This window comes from Xiphophorus couchianus, chromosome 14 (assembly GCF_001444195.1).
Source record: "Xiphophorus couchianus chromosome 14, X_couchianus-1.0, whole genome shotgun sequence".
Taxonomy (NCBI): Eukaryota; Metazoa; Chordata; class Actinopteri; order Cyprinodontiformes; family Poeciliidae; genus Xiphophorus; species Xiphophorus couchianus.
The window spans coordinates 21,156,874-21,177,150 of record NC_040241.1 but is presented as its reverse complement, the minus strand read 5'-3'; the positions used below and the strand labels follow the sequence as shown (position 1 = coordinate 21,177,150).

The 20,277-nt window shown below is 35.7% G+C and overlaps 1 protein-coding gene across 1 annotated transcript in view; it reads left to right on the top strand.

The window, feature by feature from the left end:
• The window catches only part of trpc5a (transient receptor potential cation channel, subfamily C, member 5a), a 119,789-nt gene that overhangs the window by 79,364 nt on the left and 20,148 nt on the right, over positions 1-20,277 (top strand). The window contains exons 9-13 of the mRNA XM_028039058.1: positions 7,709-7,846; positions 9,548-9,746; positions 13,122-13,261; positions 16,230-16,430; positions 18,122-18,243. Coding sequence (XP_027894859.1) covers positions 7,709-7,846; positions 9,548-9,746; positions 13,122-13,261; positions 16,230-16,430; positions 18,122-18,243 — 800 coding nt within the window. The remainder of the gene's footprint in view (positions 1-7,708; positions 7,847-9,547; positions 9,747-13,121; positions 13,262-16,229; positions 16,431-18,121; positions 18,244-20,277) is intronic.

The following is a 20,277-nucleotide window of genomic DNA, read 5'->3' as shown; positions in this document are numbered from 1 at the left end:
TATAATTATTCTACAAAACACTTTGATTTATTTTTGTAAATAAAATGTAGTCAGATTGATGTGATGTTTTAAATCAACCAAATGCAAAAAATAAAAAATATTATAAATACAATAAACCACTCTCTACTTGTGGTTCAGTATTTTTGACTCTTTCTGTAAAATTATTTTCAAAAAATCCTAAAATTTCATGTTAAATTATTGACTGGCGTTTGAAAAGCAGCCAATCCAGGAACAGTATTTGCTTTCCTGGACTCTGATTGGCTGAACCTCCAAGAGCATAAATGAGGAACACTGTAAATATTAGCTTCTGGGGTGGAACTCCACTGTGTGTATTAATGCATATTAAGGTATATTTGGTGGTTGTAGTATAACATTTTGAGAGGGAATCTCAATATTTATGGCAGTTTTGGTTCCTAACCCCGTACAAATATCTTTGTTTTCCCTTACGTTGAAGGTTTTTCAATTAATGTGCTAACAAAGTTATATTTTTTTACTTTTTTGATATTTTAGGTGACTAAAAGTGATGTTAAAGAAGATAAATTATCAATTATCAATAATTTTTGCACCTCGTTTACTTTGATGTTTGTTCAAACTATAATTTACAATAATTTAGATTTTAAGAGTTAAATAAAAAAATTATTTGATGGTGTAGTGTAATTTTCTGTCACTTTCATTATTTTTCTTTACTGAAAACATTCTTGTCTACGTCCGTTTAAGCCATTTCCAGCCAGCAGTAAAAGCAGTGTGTGTTTTGTAAAGCTGCTATTGGACTAGCATGAAAGAGTTTGGTTTTCTGTGCTGCAGGCACTCTGAGATTAAGTTTGAGACTTTATCCTGTGCCGTTTTCACACCACTGCGCTGGCCGGCTGGGAGAGAGAGGCAGCAGAGGAGACGGAGCGCGGTAATCAATTTAAGATGGACCGGAAATTTATCATCTAGTTCAACGGTGCTTCCCCAGTTTTCAGGAGTAAAATGACATGAAGTAAAAGAAAACTATTAATGGAGGGAAGCATAGTTGGGTGAACAAATCACCCAAAGCATCAGTGACGGCCGTATAACTGCTAATCTATGCTAAACTAGTCAATATATTGGCATTAATATCTGTATTATCTCAGGATTTTGAGTGTTTTTCCAGATCAGGAGTTTTCCAAGTCATATTTTATGCACCAATTATTTGTTTTTGGTTTAATAAGAAAACTTAATATATTTATAATTAATATTTTCTTCCAAAATTTAATGTGATTATTACCATTTGGCACTATTCCTCAGTCTTCACCATTATTTCCATTATTCATATTGGAGGCATGACAATGCTCAGATGGCTGAGCTAATTATTAAAAATATGGTCAAGACCTTCAACATGGATAAAGATGCTTTAAAACCTAAGAATTGTTTTTTTAAAGATTTATTGAAGAACAATAAATCTTTGTTTATTGATTTATTGTTGAAATTGGTCACTGTGACCTTTCAAATTGAATTTTAAAGAAGGACGATGATGAGTTACAACATCGCCTTTCAGGGGGAAAAGTGAAGACTGACCCAAACTTTGTTTGAACTGGGTTTTATTTAAACTAAAAGGCAGACAGACTGATTAAATTAGATATTTAGGATCCCCACAGACAGTTTTAAAAGGGGTGACCAGGTCTGACTGATGTTTTTATGGAGACCTGTGAAGAAACCAGCTTGACTATATAATTTCACAAATTGGAATTATGAACTTAAATTCACTTAATGGAAACATGGCCATTTTGAAAAAAAGTCATGTTTTCGTTAAACCCCTTGTGGTGAAATGAATTGGGGTTTTGGCTGTATTGAAATTGGTGTATTTCGCAAAATTGCAATGGAGAAACTTTTTTGTTATCTGATCAACAAACAGAAGTTACTACTGGTGAAAACGACAAAGAAGATGACAGGAAGTGTCAGAAGCATGATTTTGTGTTCTGACTTATTCACGTATGATTTTAGTTGTTTCTGAGCCGAATATCAACAAAACTTTGCACACATTTGTCATGGAAATTAATGTGACTAAAGATAAACATTTCTTTAGTCCTCTAATCCTGGAAATGTTCTTCAGGTGACAGAAGGCCAACTTTATAACTGTCTTTATGTGGCTCTCCATCACTACACCCAGATTTTGGTCCCAAAAATTCTGGCTAATTCTACCCAGAGTTGGGTAGTAACTAGTTACATTTACTCACTTACATTTACTTGAGTAACTTTTGTGGAAAAAAATTACTTTTAGAAGTGCTTTTACTGTACTCTTTACTCTTAAGTAAACTTATTAAAGTATCTCTGCTCTTACTTGAGTGAAATTTCTGGATTCTACACTAACTGAATAAAAAACTATTAAAAAAAAATTATTTTTTTTTACCAAAAATTCACCAGACACAGGCACACACCTGCAGTTTTTGTTAAAGTTTCAGATGTTTTTTATTGAAAGTAACTGATGTGGAAACATTTTCTTTTTGCCCTTAAAATACCAAAATTTCCACTTAACCTTATATTTTGGTCCGTCTGGCGATGTTATTTTTAAAAGTTACATCATCAAACAGACCAAGATATAAAGTTAGGTGGAAATTTTGGTATTTTAAGAATGAAAATGACAATAGTTCATATAAGTAACAACTTTAACTGTGTTAAACAAAAACTGCAGGTTTGTGTTTGGTGAACTTTTGGTTCGTTTTTCATTCCGTGGGTAGAAAATCCAGAAATGTTACTCAAGTAAAACTAGAAATACTTCATAATAAAATTACTCAAGTAAAAGTAAAAAGTACAGCATAGTAAAAATACTCCTAAAAGTATTTTATTTCATAAAAGTTACTCAAGTAAATGTGACTAGTTCCTTTGATAACACTTTATTTGACGGGGTATCCATAAGACTGGCATGACATAAACATGAAGGAGTCTTTATGAATGACTATGACTGCTGTCATGAAGTGTCATTAAGTAAATAATGACACTTTTAATGCAAAGTTACTCTAAATGTTGCATTGAAATGCCATTAAAAGTGCTAACTTTGCATTATTTTGTAAATAATGACACTTTAATGCAAAGTTGGCACTTCTAATGGAATTTCAAGGTAATTGCTAGAGCAACCGTTCATTAAAAGTGTAATTATTTACTGAATGACACTTCATGACAGCAGTCATAGTCATTCATAAAGACTCCTTCATGTTTATGACAGTGTCATGTCAGTCTTATGCACATCCCGTCTAGTAAAGTGTTACTGTTCCTACCAAACTCTGCTGAGTCATTTCTTGGTCGGCTACTTTTTACTTCTTCTAGAGGAAAACCTTGTTAAAGTATCACTACTCTTACTAGAGAAAAATCTTTGGGTATTTTACCCTCCTCTGGTAACACCTGCACCACATTATTGCCCCTGGAGCCCAACTTTGGAGCAACCTGATCGCCCACCACTCACTGATTCACCGATTCCTCCTGGACTTTGTGTTTATGTTGATCATCCTGCGGCTCCCGGCTGACCAGCGATGATGAACACACCACCCACCGTCCTCCATCGCGTTATGCAAGTGGAGCTGATCCGTAGGTTGGGTTTAAGGTGCACTGGTGGTTTCTAATGCGCCTCATGGCACCAGAACACACCACTTCCTGTCAGAGGCGTCCATTTTTTATTTTCTGTCAGACGTGATTTTAGAAGCTATTTTGAATGAAGTCAAACTCAAACAGGTTTGGTAAATTATGACACAGATGTTTTCCAGCTGAAACACACAGAGAGAGAGAGAGAGAGACTCTGCTGTAGCTCAGATCCTTCATTAGCATACCGCTGCCATAGGAACAAGAAACGAAGCTGGAGACGAGCGAGAGAGAAAAGAGAACAGGGAGAGGAGAGAATAAGGAAAACAGACAAGAGGAAGGAGGGATGAAGAGGAAAAGGGATGGAGGAGGGTGAAAAGCAGTGAGAAATGTATTAAATATTAAGGAAAGATGGAGTGAAGGAGAAAGAGGAGGATGAGGATTTCTGATTACATGTGGAGAGAAAAGAAGAGAGGAGTTAAGAAGGAAAGAAACACCAAAGATGAAAGCAAAAGAAGAAAATCAGACTAAATATAGGTCAAGAAAAGAAAGGAGGAGGTGGAGGAGAAGAAAGGGAAAGGAAGGACTTTGGAGATAGACCGAAAGAAAGAGAGGAAAATAGATTAAAAGAGAGACAGAAGAGAGGGAGAGAGAAAGAAAAAAGAACAGGAGATAAAAAGAGAGGGAGAGAGAAGAGATATAAAGAAGGAAAGAGAGAAAATAATGGAAGAAACACAGAGAAAGGAGACAGGGAAAATGAGAAAAAGAAAGGAAGAAAAAGGGAGAGAGAGAGAAAAAGGCAAAAAAAGAGAGAGGAAATAAAGAAAAAGAAGAAAGAGACATGAGAGGAAGAAAAAAGGAAGAGAGGGAGAAATAGGAAAAAAGAAAGGAAAGACAGAAAACAAAACAAAGATAGAGGCAATGAAAGAAAGGAAGAAAAGGGAAAGAAAGGCCAATTAAACAGAAAAAGAAGAGAAATTAATAAAGGAACAGAGAAAAAAGAAGTAAACAAAGGAACAATAAGATTTTGAGGAGAGAGTGAAGAAAGCAAAGTGGGATGTGAAGGAGAAATGGTGAAAAGGCAGAAGAGGAACACTGAGGATGAAGAAGAGGATTAGAGGAAGGGATGAGAGAGGAGGCGATGGAGGGACGAGGAGGAGGTGAAGCTGCAGCAGGCTCCTTGGTTTGACTTCTAACACATCTCCTGCTTCCTCCCGTTTATCCTCTTCCTCTGCTTCTATCGTGTCATCTGTATAATTAAATACATGCATTATCCAATTTTCTCGCTCACATTCTGGCAGCGCGCGTTACCCGGCGGAGGTTCAACAAACCGCTTCTGTTCAGCGCTAAGGTCACAACCCCCATCGCTCCCCGAGTCTGAAAGACGAGGGAAAACTCAAACCCAGAGCAGAAACTCCACAACAAAGTTCTCATATTTAGAGGTTTTTATTAGAGACAACTCCTCCATAAAATCCTCCAAAGACGGCCAATTGTTTTCATATTTCTGCTTTTACATGTTAGACAGATGGAAGATCAACACTTTTACACTCAACGCCCAAAGAGTGAAAATATCCCAGGAAATTAACCCTCAATATCTTCATTCATTAAAGTTTTACCTGTGAAGACTCTTCTAATAGTAAATAAAAAAATCTAATCATTTAAATCTGCTTTTCTATATATAAACATCACTGCAAAAAAATCTTGGCAAGTATTTTTGGTTTAGTTTCTTGCACAACCATCTTACTTGTGCAAGAAACAACTAAGATGTTAGTTGTTACTTGTTAGTTAGTTAGACAAAACTAACTAACAAGTAACTTTTCAGCAACATATAGAGGCTTGTTTTACGTAAATAATTCCTTAATATTGCTGAAAAAGTTAGAGTTCCACTGGAGCCGTTACCTAGCAACCCCAGCCAAGCCCAGCCCGTCACCTAGCAACCCAGTAACAGTTCCACTGGGACGTTTCACTTTTTCACATATAAGTTAAATAATTTGCCATAGAACTACAGCTTTTTAATCAATATTAAGGAATTATTCACTTTAAACAAGCTCCTATTTCTTGCTGAAAAGTTACATTATAAGTTTTGTTTTATTTCAAGTGTACGAAAAAATCTGCACTAAAATTAAGTCTTTTTGAAGTGAATCACCTCGGTGAATTTTGCAGTGTTTGAAAGAAGCTGCAGAAAACACAAAATCTTATCAAGTATTGTTGGTCTAATTTCTAGTGCAAATATCTTAGTGTGCTTGAAATAAGACCAAACTAACTTATAAGTAAGTTTTCAGAAAGATATAAGAGCTTGTTTGACTGAATAATTTTTTTAAATTGATAAAAAAGTTCTACTTCCATTGGCAAAATATTTCACTTATAACAATATATTTTTCTCATGTGATAAGTCAAATAATATACCAATGGAGCTCGGGAATATTAGGGAATTATTTACTGAAAACAAGTTTGTCTTGCTGAAAAGTTACTTTATAAGTTATTTCTACTTCACTATGAAATACTGCAGAAAACACACAAAATCTTATTCTCTTTTGTCTAGTTCCTTAGAGACCTTACTCAACTTAAAATAAGACTAAACTAACCCAGAAGTAACTTTACAGCAAGATGTAGGAGCTTTTAAGTTAATAACCACTAAATAAACAAAAATTTGTTCCACTGGCAGAAATTTTGATTTGTAATATGAAAAAAATTTTTTATAGTAAGTGATATAATCTTCCAGTGGAACTACTACTACTTATTAAGAAATCATTAACTTTAAACAATCTCCTATATTTTGAGATATTTAGTGGTTATGCAGTGTATTTTGAATTTTGTTCCTGAAGTCAAGAGACTTGAGAGAGATTCATTTGACTCTCTGAAGTCAAAAGAGACAGTCAAAAGAAAGAGAGAAAAGAAAATGTCTTGTAAACATCTCCACGTCCATCTTTCCCTCTTGGCACAAAACAAAGTGCTGCGACACTCAACGCCGTCCTGGTGAAACTGTAGTGATTCAGTCTAACACTAGCAGATGAGGACGTTCCAGATAAAATGTGCCAGGATCAACTGTTTATGAAACGGGCCCACTCCGATAAGAAATGTTCAAAAGAAAACAAGGACGTGTGGAAATGTACAGCCGTCGCCAAATGTTCCTCCGTCAAAACGTAGCCGTGGATCACTCATGATTGACAGCCGCAGGCGCTGACTCCATCATCTTTTGGCAGTCTGCCTCCTTTAGCTTTTAGCTAAATGTTTGCTTGATAACAGTTGTGTGTGTCCTTGTGTGAAGGTGGGATGTGCAGCACTGATGTTTATTCAGTCCATTTATTTAATAGGATGTTTGTTTGAGAGGAAAACACACTTTTAGCATTATCTTATCCACACACACACAGCTTAAAGTGATAGATAACCTTCTGTAGCTGCAGCCCTTTTAGAGTGAGAAGCTAATTTATAGTGTTTGGATTTTTATCCCAGACCAAACTAATCACTCTAAAGCAGACATGGGACAGCAAAGACCAAAACAAGCAGGGAAGAAACTACAATGGAAACATGGGAGTGAAATGGAAACCTGACAGAAGCACTTGACTGGTCTTTAGGGACATAAAGGGACATTTATTAATGTCCGGCAGGGACAAAAGGGTTTGGTTTAATGCCAGAACTGTCAATGGAGGAATTTAATGAGATGTAAATGAAAGCGACCACAACAACAGGGTGACTACAATTTTGTGACAGAAAAAAACAAAACAAAGTGTTGTACTCATCTAAAGCTCAAGACGTTTTGGAGTAAAGAAATAAAATCTGTAGTGTTGCATCACTGGAGCGTTGTCTATTTCAGTTGAAATGTATTCAAGTCCATAATGTTTAGGAAGCCGAGTTGATAAAACCGTTTGACATAAAAAAATGTGTTTTTTCCAACCACTGGGAAAAGCTTATTTGAGGTATCGGTTGTTTAAAACGGCATAAACATGACCAGTTGTTTGTACAAATCTACAACTCACTTTTATAAATTGTGGTGTGCTCATTGTATTAGAGCAACATTTAGCTTCAATCAGAGCAAAACCTACAGAAACTCCTATTAGTTTATTACTTAGCGATCCAGAACAAGAATCAAACATGGAGAACAAACCAACATTTAGCTTTATACTTTTTAGTTTATTACTTTAGTAAGTAATAAAGTTTCTATGTCTGGTTCCAGTTTGTAGCGCAGCCAAACTGCCAGCAGCTGCTAGCCACTCTTTGGTACGACGGTTTCCCGGGCTGGAGGAGACGACACTGGGCCGTCAAACTGGTGACCTGCTTCATCATCGGACTGCTGTTCCCAGTCTTCTCACTGGTAAGAGTGAAACTGAAACACTAAGTATCACTCATAAATTTTATCTTGGTAATAACAGCAAGGAGACCGAAGACAGAATAAGCTCCAAATCATCTGGGTCTAATGCCACATTTTCTTATGTAGTCTTTGTTTTTTTAAACGTCTTTTTTCATATTAACTAAGATATTCATATTAACTAAGACTTCAAAACAAGAAGCCAGTATTTTCACATTTTCTCATAATTTCTTATGCAGATTGTACGGGCACTCGGACATAAACATGCAGACATGCATAGGAGCAAACCAATCTGGTTTCAGTTGAGTTAATTTCGCTCTGGCTATAATGTTGATAAGAGTAATTAATGTAGTTAAAGTGTTTAAATTCATGTAATCCTCCTCCATGTGAATGCACATCAGTGTTTTGACAAATCATGTAAACATCCTCTGGTTCCTCAAGCTGCTTATTGTTTCAGTTTCCATTTAAACCTTCTCTAGCACGACTAGTCTGCAGCTACATGTAAACCAAATTCTGTCCAATCGATTTAATCCCTGTTGCTTAATTTATGCTTAATACAAATTACTTAACATGCATAATTTGCAAAACCTTGTAAGCTTGTAATTTCTTAAATGTTAGAGACACAAAATGGGATTTCAGCACTTATTAAAAAGGTTGATTGAGTTTTTCAACCAATTTCTCAACTCTCAACAAGTTTTCTAGCTGCTAAAAATGTTTGAAAATATATATATATATTTCTGCTATGAGATGAAAAAAAATGATATGAAGAGATATTTATTCATCTAATTAATGAAAGGTTGCAATGTCATTTAATGTCTTTCTATAAAGGCTTTTGGCTGATTTCTGAATGTTTTAATGACTCCAGTTGAATACGAAGTAAATGTGAAAAATAAAAAATGTAAATGTTTTAGCCTCATAAAGGCTGTATGTATATATTTTTTTCTCATCTTAGCTGATTGCAGGTGTTTATTTCTACATCTCTAACTTGACCTAGGTGTGTAAAGAAAATTAAAAATGAAATTTTGTCATATTCATTCAGTGGGTAAAGGATCCAGAAATTTTACTTGTATAAGAGTTCATATTCAAATTACTCATCTGAAAGTAAAAGGTTAAAATAAAACTAAAAGTCAAAGTTTCAAAAAAAGTTACTCAAGCACATGTAATTGAGTAAATGTAACTACTTACCACCAAACTGTTCATACCGATGGTGTGAGGATCCCTGCACTGCAAACACACAAAATCTTACCAAGTATTTTTGGTTTAGTTTGTAGTGCAAATATCATAGTGAACATAAAATGAGACAAACTAACTTAACTCTTCAGCCAGATATAGATATTCAATATTTTCATCAATATTTTTTCATATTGATGAAAAATAATACTCGTTTTTTTTGGCGGATTATTTCACATATTATAGGGGGAAAATGTCTTGTTATAAGTGAAATAATCTGCCAGTGGAACTAGAACTTGGTTGCTAGGTGACCGCCTGGGCTTGGCTGGGGTTGCTAAGTAACAGCACCAGTGGAATTTCATCAAGAAATGATTGACTTAAAACAAGCGTTTTGCAGTGTAACTTTGGGACTCCAATAGCCTTCTGAGCTCCCCTTACTATCCTCTGCAGGGCTGGGTTTTTTTGTTTTTTTTTTTTTTTTTGTTTGCCATGTTCTTCGCCATCCAACCAGCTTGTGTTTCTTTCCCGCCTCCTCAGATCTACCTGTTGGCCCCAAAGAGCGCTCTGGGGCGCTTCATCAAGAAACCCTTCATCAAGTTCATCTGCCACACCGCGTCCTACCTGACCTTCCTCTTCCTCCTGCTGCTGGCGTCGCAGCACATCGCCCGCACCAACCTGCACATGCAGGGACCCCCACCCACCATTGTGGAGTGGATGATCCTTCCCTGGGTGCTGGGTGAGTTCAGAATATTAGTATTACACCGGAGTTAATTCAGAACAAACGATTTGTCCCTGTGGTGCATTTTATTTCTAATATGTTCGAGCTACAAAAGGGCAAAGTCTTAAATACACACTCATTATCTTTTATACTTCTCAACTCTCAGACTTTCTTCTAAGCTTTTAATAAGGTTGTCTTGGTCAACATTTCTTTAAATTTTTCACTGATGTCTGACATTTTTCACAGCAGCCATGTTTAGTCCACTTTAACTGAACTCTATTTGTGTAGAAAGTCGCGCTTGTTTGTGGAAGTGTGAATGTGTAATCAAACTCTGTAATCAAAAATGTTTCGTTGATCATTTGCTGCATGTCTGGTTATCAATAATTAAACTATAACTTTCTTAATAAAAACTCTGTCACTTGTCAGGAATTGTGTTTGTGTGACACAATAAGTGAACTCTGGCCTGTCTAAAAACCTAGATCTTGATTCAGTTGAAGTGAATTCTGATGCGGTCCGAAGGCTTATGTGAATGCCAAGCAGAGTGGAAAAAGAAACAGACTACAGTGGTGAATACAACCAAAACAAACGTTCGTTTGTAGCACTAGCAGGAGAAATTGCTTGTTATCTTTTACCAAAGACAAAACAGAAATCCTACAACTGCTAAAATCTGATGGCGTTCTATTTTGGTTTACATTTTGTGAAGCAGGACGTTGCACATAAGTTTTCTTCAGAGGTTTTCATGTTGTTTCCTTCAGTGATCCGTGGTGCAGTGCCTCCACAGGCGAGGAGGGGAACAGGTTGCTCAAAGTGTTTGATTCCAGCTGAAAATGTTGCAATTGTCTTCCCAATCAAACCAAATCTACTGGACTATCAGGTCTGAAATCACCCCAAAAGTCACTCAGACATAACAAGGTTCTGAAAATGAAGGTATGACTTTATGTTGCTTCGACATAGAAAACAAAACCTAGAGACTAACCAATTTGAAACATGAATATTTTCTTGAACAGACATCTCGAACAAAACGTAGCAAAAAAGTAAGAGAAAACATGTAATTCTGCTTTAAAGATGGTTGTTAAGGTTGTTGAAATGAACTAGTTTGGCCTGACTTTCTTTAGTTTTATGGGAACTATAGACTGAAAAAGCTGAGTTTTAAATATAGGGTTATAGGTTCTTTGCGTTAACTGCCTGTCATATAAACATAATTCCTTTAAATGTCTTCAGTTGCATCTTGCAATAATGGAGATAACCCACTTTGACAGATACGTTTGATTAAGAAAACTGTAATTTAATTATTAGAAACTGGATATGCAGCAGATGATCAGCTGAATTATTTTTGTCGTGCTTTTTAGAGACTTTCTGACTCTTGTTCTTTTTGTCCTCAACTTGTTAATGTTTCAGAATTTTGTTTAAAACCTCGTTTTTAGTCGAGTGTAAGGACTCAAATGAAAGAAAAAAAAAACTTTGAAAGACCTTAAAAAAACTGGAGAACCTTTTCTAAAAACTTTGTCTTTAATACTCAAACCAAAACAACTGTCAGCATCATTTTTGTTGTACATAGAAGAACGTAGCCACAAATTCTTACATTCTTATATTCAACTGTGATCAAATCCAAATCCTATCAAATCCAAATTTTGTCAAACCTAAATCTTATCAGATCTAAATCTTGTCAAAACAGGTATCAAAAGTCCCCAATGCAGGTCCAAATTGGTCAGTAAGAACATTTTGTTGGGACCCAACAAAAGAGTGGAGAAGAGTTTCTGTGAAATCCTACTTTCTTGGATAATAATGTAATCAAACAAAAAAGAAGCGTATAAAATTAACTAACAAAATAAAAAACACGACAGCACTTAAATAAATGTTTCAAAGTCTTTGTAACAAAAATACAGTAGATCTTACAGATAAATTTGAAAAATTCACACCCAAACAAACAGCCAAACTGTCTTCTCTCCATAAAACAAATGAATCAAAAACATCCTAGGTTACTCTTTGTGGCTGATTGCTAATCATTCAGAGATAGATATCTGTGGGCTTAAGTGCTCCGGATGTGTGTGGTCGGAGCGCGTGGGGGAGGTGGTGAGTGGGTGCGAGTGGGTAGGTGTGAAAAATGAATGATTACATCTCCGTCTTCTTTCTCTCAAAGCGCTGACACCAATCATTTCCAAATCCTGATTGTAATCATTCTGAAAAATATAAAACCATCTGCTACTCTGCGTCATTTCATGCAATTCCTTCTACTTTAGAAACTGACTAAAAGGGAAATATGTTCAGTTATTGAGAAACTCATAAAAAATAAAAGCTGATGTTCCATCTGTAGTTTGTTTGATAGATGAATTCATAAAACACCATAAAATGAGTTTGATATGGCAGCAAACATAATAATTTGTGGGGGAAAATGGCAAAATCACTTTAAAATATGAAAATGCTGCATTTTAATTTATTGTTTGTACTTGAAGAAAGCATAAAAATCATAAAATCAACTACTACCATTTTTACACCATTAGGCCTGAGAAGACTTTGTCAAATTTAAATTTTTTTCTATAAATCCAAAACAGTTTATTCAAAGTTCCAGATACATTCTTGCTAAAGTATCCATGATTGTTTCCATCATTGCAGCTAACAGTGAATAAAACTAAATTAGTTTGACATTTTTGTATTGATGTTGCAGTAATTGAAAATATAGGACTTGACTAATTATTCTGGATATTTTCTAACCAAAGATATTTCCTTTGATTTATATGCATACTTTACCAGTACGTGATAACAAGGAAAAGTGCTAGCTCTATTGGCAGATAAATTAACTTATAACAAAGCAAAAATATATTTCTATTAGTGAAATAATCTGCCTATGAAACTAGTACTTTTTTCAACCATATTAAGAATTTATTTACTTAGAACAAAACTATATTTTGCAGAACAGTTACATATAAGTTAGTTTGCCTTATTTCAAGTGTGCTCAGATATTTGCACTAGAAGCTAGACCAAAAATACTTGGTAAGATTTTGTGTTTTTGCAGTGCAACCTCTTGGTTTGGCATAACAGCAGCTGCTGAAATATTTAGATTTGCACGTCAAGCCAGCCTGAAAATTCGGGACACTGAAAAGCCACTGAGCTGATGTGTCACAGAACCAAACTCACCAGAGAGATTGATATCAGACTTAAGGGTTAAACCAAGCTAACCAAGGTCATTTCTCTTTTCATAGCCTTAAAATCTTGTTTATTCCAGCAAGGAAATGTCTTCTGAATAATTTAGAATAAAGCTTGACTTGATGTAAAGTCAGTCATACAGAACAAAAATGCTAGCTCCCTGCTTAATGACCTGTGTCTGCTGAAAGAGGAACACATTGATGTATGAACAGCCAGCGATGTTGGGATGTGTCTGCTTGTGTGTTTCAGGTTTTATCTGGGCAGAGATCAAGGAGATGTGGGATGGGGGATTCACAGAGTACATCCATGACTGGTGGAACCTAATGGACTTTGCCATGAACTCCCTCTACCTGGCCACCATTTCTCTGAAGATAGTGGCTTACGTCAAGGTAAAGACATCTGGCACCGTGATGGACGAGAAAATCACGAGGCTATTAATATTTGAAGATCTGGCAGTGCAATAAAACTGAGCGATTGTGGCAATACTGTGTAATCAGGCAGTGATGGAACAACAGGCAGCTGGCAAATATAAATGTTTGCAATTGGTTTGTTTGCTCAGTAAAGGAGAGATGAAATATTTCTCCATAACCCGAACAATAGAACCATGTTTATCTGTTGGTAAAGCAAATTATAAGACAACAATGACATGAGACGTGAGAAAATAACACTGATAGCTCGCAGACTCACTTTAAGTTGTAAAAACTATTGCATACAAAGTAAGTCCTAATTAGGACACTCATAATTGGTTATAAAAACTGTGTTTTCAAGTATAAATTATGTTAAATAAATAGTTTTTAAATAGCACCCAATAAAAACACAGCAATTTGGACACTGTTCATTTGACAAAATAATGATAATATGACAAATTTCTTGTATAAAGCTGACAAGAAGTAAAAAATCAGAGTTACCTATTAGCTTGACTCCTTTAATCTCAAAAACTATCAGATTTTGAGATTAATTTATTTTAGGAGGCTAAGATAATTATAAACTTACTCCTACATCTTCCTGTCACTGAGTAGCTATCAAAATACTTATAAATAGCCAAGCTTGCGTCTGTTAGCTGTTAGCTTGATTTAAAGTAGCTTTTCATCTGTAAGTGTTAGCTGTTAGCTTGATTTCTAAGATTATGTAATCTTTTATGTTGACTAGTTAACTGTAAATCTGACTGTTAGTAGCTGTCAACTTGGCAATAAGTAGCTACTAGCTGTAACCAAGCTAATAGTAGCTGACTGTTATGGTTTGGTTCTGTTAGCTTGACCATAATTAGCTGTTACAGGTTGATAGTAACTAGCTGTTAGCTTGAGTCATTTAGATGTAACCTAGTTGATAATAGCTAAGAGTTAGCTGTTGGCTTGACCATTAAGTTAGCTGAATAGTAAGTAGCTATTACCGTGACTCCTTAGTTGTACCCACACTAGTAAAAGCTGACTATTAGCTGCTGTCTTCGTTCGGTTAGCTTGACCATAGTTACCTGTTAGCTTGACTCCTTTAGCTGTAACCAAGTTAGTAATAGATGTTAACTTGGTCCTGTTAGCTTGACTATAACTAGCTGTTAGCTTGATAAGATATTGAGACCTTTATAATTTCTTCATTTGTTTACCAAAGTATTTGTTTGTATGCCAAGCTACTCCTAAAGAAAGCAACAACCCTACATTTTAAATCTAAGTCTAAACATGGATTAAGTAAGTAACAATCCTGAGTGCAACCGAATACCTCTCCTTTACGTAGCTGTTTGTTAGACTTTGAGTTAGCTTTAGGAGATTCTCCAAATATTTCCTGAGATCACTCAGACTGGAGTGTACTGCAGGTAAGGTGCTGACTATTCATAAATATTTCTGACAGCCCCACTTGAAAGAGCTGAACAGCTTCTTTAATTAAGAGAAAATGATGTAATTAAAAAACACACACAGACATTCACACAAACACCAGACGGCTGGGCCATCTGCAACAGCTGTGAGTCACTGATGGTGGCGGGTGGCCCACCTACATAGGTCTGCATTATAATTGCATGCATACAGATATATTTAAAACACACATACCTCCTTTGACATGTGCACAAAGGAGCAGCAGCTGGAAACTTTTTTTCCCGTTTGTATTTTTAATTCTTCTTTAAAATATTCAGCAGCACTAAAAATCACCCGGAGATGTTGAGAGATTTTGCTCCGTCATCCGACTTGATGCATCCGAGAAAAGGTGCAATTATTTAATGACAGCGCATCTGTGTTCGTACTTTCTGTTTCCGGTTGTGCACCCATGTGTGTTTTGAAAGGACGGGGAGCATTAATGGAGGAAGAGGTAACGAGATTCCAGTGCTGTGGAGGGTTCATAGCTGAATTTAGAATTAGGAGGGAAGCAAAGCATGAGAAAATGCGGTGAGGCGAGGAGGACAACGGCGGGAACGGAAAAGGAAGGAAAAAAGACAGCTTTTAATGTTTTACAGACAAATCTTCACCAATTTAATCTTATTTTATAGATAAAGGTAAGGATCTTCCAGTTATACAATAGCTGAACATTTTAGAAAGTATCATAGTATAAATGTATGGTTGATGTCATGTTTGTCATTTTATACATGAGTATCCAAGAGTCTAAAAAGCCTGACAAACAGATGACCCATCCATATTTTGAAACTGTTAGGACTGGTCGCGTTGTTCGACCTGTCAGTAGGTTTATGACACTGCAGGCACAGACTAACAAGTTGAAGACATGGGCAAAGTCTTTATTTAGTGTTAACACATCCTCCCGGTGAATGTAGAATTTGTTATATTTGACCCACATCTCTGATTAGTATTATTGTAAGTTGGTTAATATGAGTTTGAATTGAATATTAAAAGTGTATTCTGAGTTCTTCATTGAACAGTTTTACAGTTTGACAGAGCACAACTTTGTTTTTAGTGTGTTATTCATTCAAAGTGTTAGTTATGACATGTGATATTTAATATTTCAGAAATATTAATTTATATGTTTCCCTATTTCATTGTGTTTTGTAATTTTGACAAATTCAGGCGAGGGGAGTGCAACGGTTTTATTTTAACAACATTATAGATCCAAATTTGTTTATTTATTCTTTGAATTTATTTTGTTTAGTCATGAAGTTGTTTCCAGACATTTATTGGTGTTTTAAGTTTTGTTAGTCTGCTCTTGGCAGTTGGTGGTTACTATAGCAACCAGTAACTGACACCTCCCCCCACCCCCTCCCTTTTCTGTTGCCGTCGGTAACTGTGGGGCAGAAGCGGCTGGACTGATTTTGTTAGACTGAATACAGTGAACCTGAATGTGTCTGTCGTGAAGTCGAACTGACTGCTTTTATTCCTTTTCTTTTCCTCCCACTCCCCTCTTCTCTTCCTTCTCTCCTTCCAGTACAACTCCTCTCGTCCAAGGGAGGAGTGGGAGATGTGGCACCCGACGCTGATCGCCGAGGCTCTGTTCGCCATCGCCAACATCTTCAGCTCGCTCAGACTCATCTCCCTCTTCACAGCCAACTCCCACCTCGGCCCTCTGCAGATCTCTCTGGGGAGGATGCTGCTGGACATCCTCAAGTTTCTCTTCATTTACTGTCTGGTGAGGCATCATCAAGACTGCGCACATGGAACGAAAGCTCATTAGGTGTTGCTTGTTTTAATGACTTCCTGCTAATTGTTGCTAACTTTCCTATGTCCATTCATATATCTCAGCTGTCGCTCTCACACGAGTTTAGTGGATGTAATAGGCTTCCAGTGTATCCTGTTAATATTCAAACAACAGAAGAAAATTATGTTTCCTGGAAAATCAATCAATTGGCTTTATTTGTATAGCACATTTCAGCAACAAGGCACTTCAAAATCATAAAAACCAGAGGTGGGTAAAGTACCTAAAAAATTGTACTCGAGATAAAAAATACTTGGTAAAGCATCTACTCAAGTAACTGATCAAATTATCAACCATTTAATATTTAAAAATTACATAATCAGTTGGACCAATATGTAAAGTTAAGTGGAAATTTTGGTATTTTAAGGATCGTAATGACAATAATTCATATAAGTAGCAAAAAATAACAAAATCAGGCAAAATAACCTTTTTCCAAACCAGTTTCTTTCAATAAAAAACTTGAACTTTAACAAACACAGCAGATGTGTGTCTGGTGAATTTTTGGTTAAACCATGTTTGTTTTTCACTCAGTGGGTAGAAAATCCAGAAATTTTACTCAAGTAATAGTAGAAATACTCTTCTGGAAGGTTGATACAACAACAGCAGATCTTTAATGTATTGTGGTGCTAAGCCGCTCAGTGATTTATAAACTGACAGCAGTATTTTAAAGTCTATTCTCTGAGCTGCAGGGAGCCAGTGTAAGGACTTTAGAGCTGGTGTTATGTGTTCTAACTTCCTGGTTTTAGTCAGAACTCCAGTAGCAGCGATCTGGATTTTATAGATTTTTTAGGCAGACCTGTGAAGTAATCAATTAGAGATAAAAGCATTGATGAGTTTCTCTAGATCTCGCTGAGACATTAGTCCTCTAATTCTGGAAATGTTCTACAGGTGGTAGAAGGCCGAGTTTGTAACTTTATGGCTCTGAAGGTTCAGATCTGAGTTCAGTATTACACCCAGATTTTATGTCTTTTGATTTGTGCATCCTGAATCCTTGAATTTCCAGCTAGCAGATGCTGCAGGTCTGCGTCACGACGGTTAGTATTTATTAATTCCTTCTCAAGGGAGCTCCTGACCTAAAACTCAGTTCACATGTGGGCTGCTTCGCCTCCCTGTGGGCCCCAAAACAATCATAGTAAACCTGAGGCTTCAAGTCTTTGTCACTCCAGCTTGCTTTTGTTCTGTTTGAGATCAAAACAAGCTTAAAAAGTGCCTGGCGGGATGCACAGTGCAAAAACACAAAATCTTACCAAGTATTTTTAGTCCAGCTTGAAATAAGACAAAATTAACTTAAAGTAACTTTTCAGCAAAATAGAGGCTTGTTTTAAGTAAATAATTCCTTATATGGATGGAGAAGCACCAGTTTTGTTCACTTATTACGTGGGGAAAATATCTTGTTATAGGTGAAATAATCTGCCAGTAGAAGTAGAACTTTGTTGCTAGGTGACGGGCTGGGCTTGACTGGGGTTGCTAGGTTACGGCGCCAGTGGAACTAGTACTTTTTATTCAATATTAAGGAATTGTTGACTTAAAACAAGCCTCTATATCTTGCTGAAAAGTTACTTGTAAGTTGATTTTAGCTGAAGAAAACAGATTAAATGTTTGTTTTTGTGTATCTTCATGCGTAGGTTCTGTTAGCGTTTGCTAATGGACTCAACCAGCTGTATTTCTACTACGAAACCAAGGCTTCAGAAGAACCAAACAACTGCAAGGGGATCCGCTGTGAAAGGCAGAATAACGCCTTCTCCACGTGAGTACAAGCTTGAAAATATACTGCAAAAGTTACAGCATGCTCTGGTAGTGTCTGTTTTTATTATTCATTATTTAGATAGTGGAAGTTTTGGTTTATTTGTGGGATGTAAAGTATACTTTTGTTGTTTTTTTATCAGCATTTTTTAAGTGTGACTGGTAATTTATTTAAAGCTACAGCTTAAGGGGGATATATTATTAAAAATTCAAATTTTTTAACTTCCATTTGAGTTTCTACTGCTTTTGAAATAAGTTCATGTTTTCTGGTGTGTGGAAATATTCACCAAACTACTTCAGCCAGGTTTAATAAATTAATTAAAAGCAGATTTGGGTGCAAGAAAGTCAGCTTTTGAGTAAAAGTCATTGAATAATTATGAACCTGGTTTAAAGACAAATAATTAGTGTTGTTGCTAATAATTTCAATTGTAAGAAGATTTTCCTTTATGATAATTTTATCCTAATTAAAAATAGAAAATCTCCATCTGCACCAAATAACTGAGGTTGGGGGTCAAATTTGAGCTTGGGGGTCATGGACCAAACACAATCAGTCCATGGGCCGCAAATGGCCCCTAGGCCACACTTTGGACACCTCTGGTTTATCAAATTAATAAAAAAAACAATTTGTGTCTGGAAAAGACAGATTTTTAGAAGTGTTTTAACTTTAAAAAGGTTTTTTTTTAAAAACAACTTTATTTTTGTTTTTTTATGTGGAAATGACTGTTAATTTTATAAATTGGTAATCAGCTGATTATTTCCTGATTACCTTCTCTGTTTGAAATCAAAAGTTCATGCTTGTATTGATTCTGAATATTGTTCTCAGTTTCCTGAGGTGGAAAGAGAGTAGTAGTAACTGTACTTTAATATATTTTTACTTAAGCAAAAGAACAAAGTATTTGGTTAAAAAAAAAAAGCTACTTTCAGTATTGAGTCACTGTTTGATCATAAAATCAAACAGTGATTGATTTTTTTACTTTCAATTTTTTTACTTTATAAAAATTGTGTAATCAGACAAATAGAAATATTTATATATGTTTCAGGTGTTTTGAAGAATGAAATAGAAAATAAGTAAATAAATAAATAAATCAAGAAAGTTTCGGACAACTTTTTGTGGCACTGTCAGACAACAACAGTTTCTTTAGTCAGAGGCATCTTCAGTGTCGCTGTAATACTGACCACTGCAGGAGATCCTACCTGTTCGCAATATTAAATGACATTTCAGTCAATAAAGTAATTTTGAATTGAATAGAAATATCTAACGTAATAATAAGATTGTAAATTAGGGCAGAAGAAGATATATTTCCAATTTTTTTTTTTTTTTTCTTTTTACTATATAAAACTTTTGAAACCAATATGTAAAAGTATTTAATTTTAGGACAGAACTTGACCTTGAAATGGATCAACTGTCTCAGCACATAGGAAATAACAGAACTATAAAGCGTAAAGCGCATTTGTTTGTCATTCAGTAAAGTAATCCCAGCTTTATTTCAAAGTAATATAATATTACTCAAGAAGAAGAAAATGTGGTTTATAAAAGTTACTTAAGTTAAGGTAACTTGTTGCTCCCCCATCTGAGGGTTTTAACTGGGAATCAGTAACATTTTTAGTGAAATATTTCCATTCTTTGGCCTTAATGCTCCTGGTGATAATCAGGCGCCCTCTAGTGGACAATTGCAGATAATTCAATTGACTTTGACTCACAAACTCATTGAATGTCTCGTTTTACCAGAAAATGATGTGGAAATTATTGTAGTATTTTAGTGCTATACCTGAGAAATAATTCTTCAAACCGTGTGAAGGTTTAGCAGAGTGAGATGTTGGTATAGCAGCGCTGCAACCCGGACAGGAAGCCGCGACGCGGAGTGTTGCTGCTGAGGGAGGGAACAGCAGAGTCAGTGGGATGAATTTAGATGAGGAAAGGGGTTTGTTTTGGATAATAGTGTTATTGATCTGTTATCGACTCCATTACAGTAAAAGATGCGGTACAATAGCTGTGAGGTGAGCAGGAGCTAAAACAACAGATCACACCCTCAGCCTT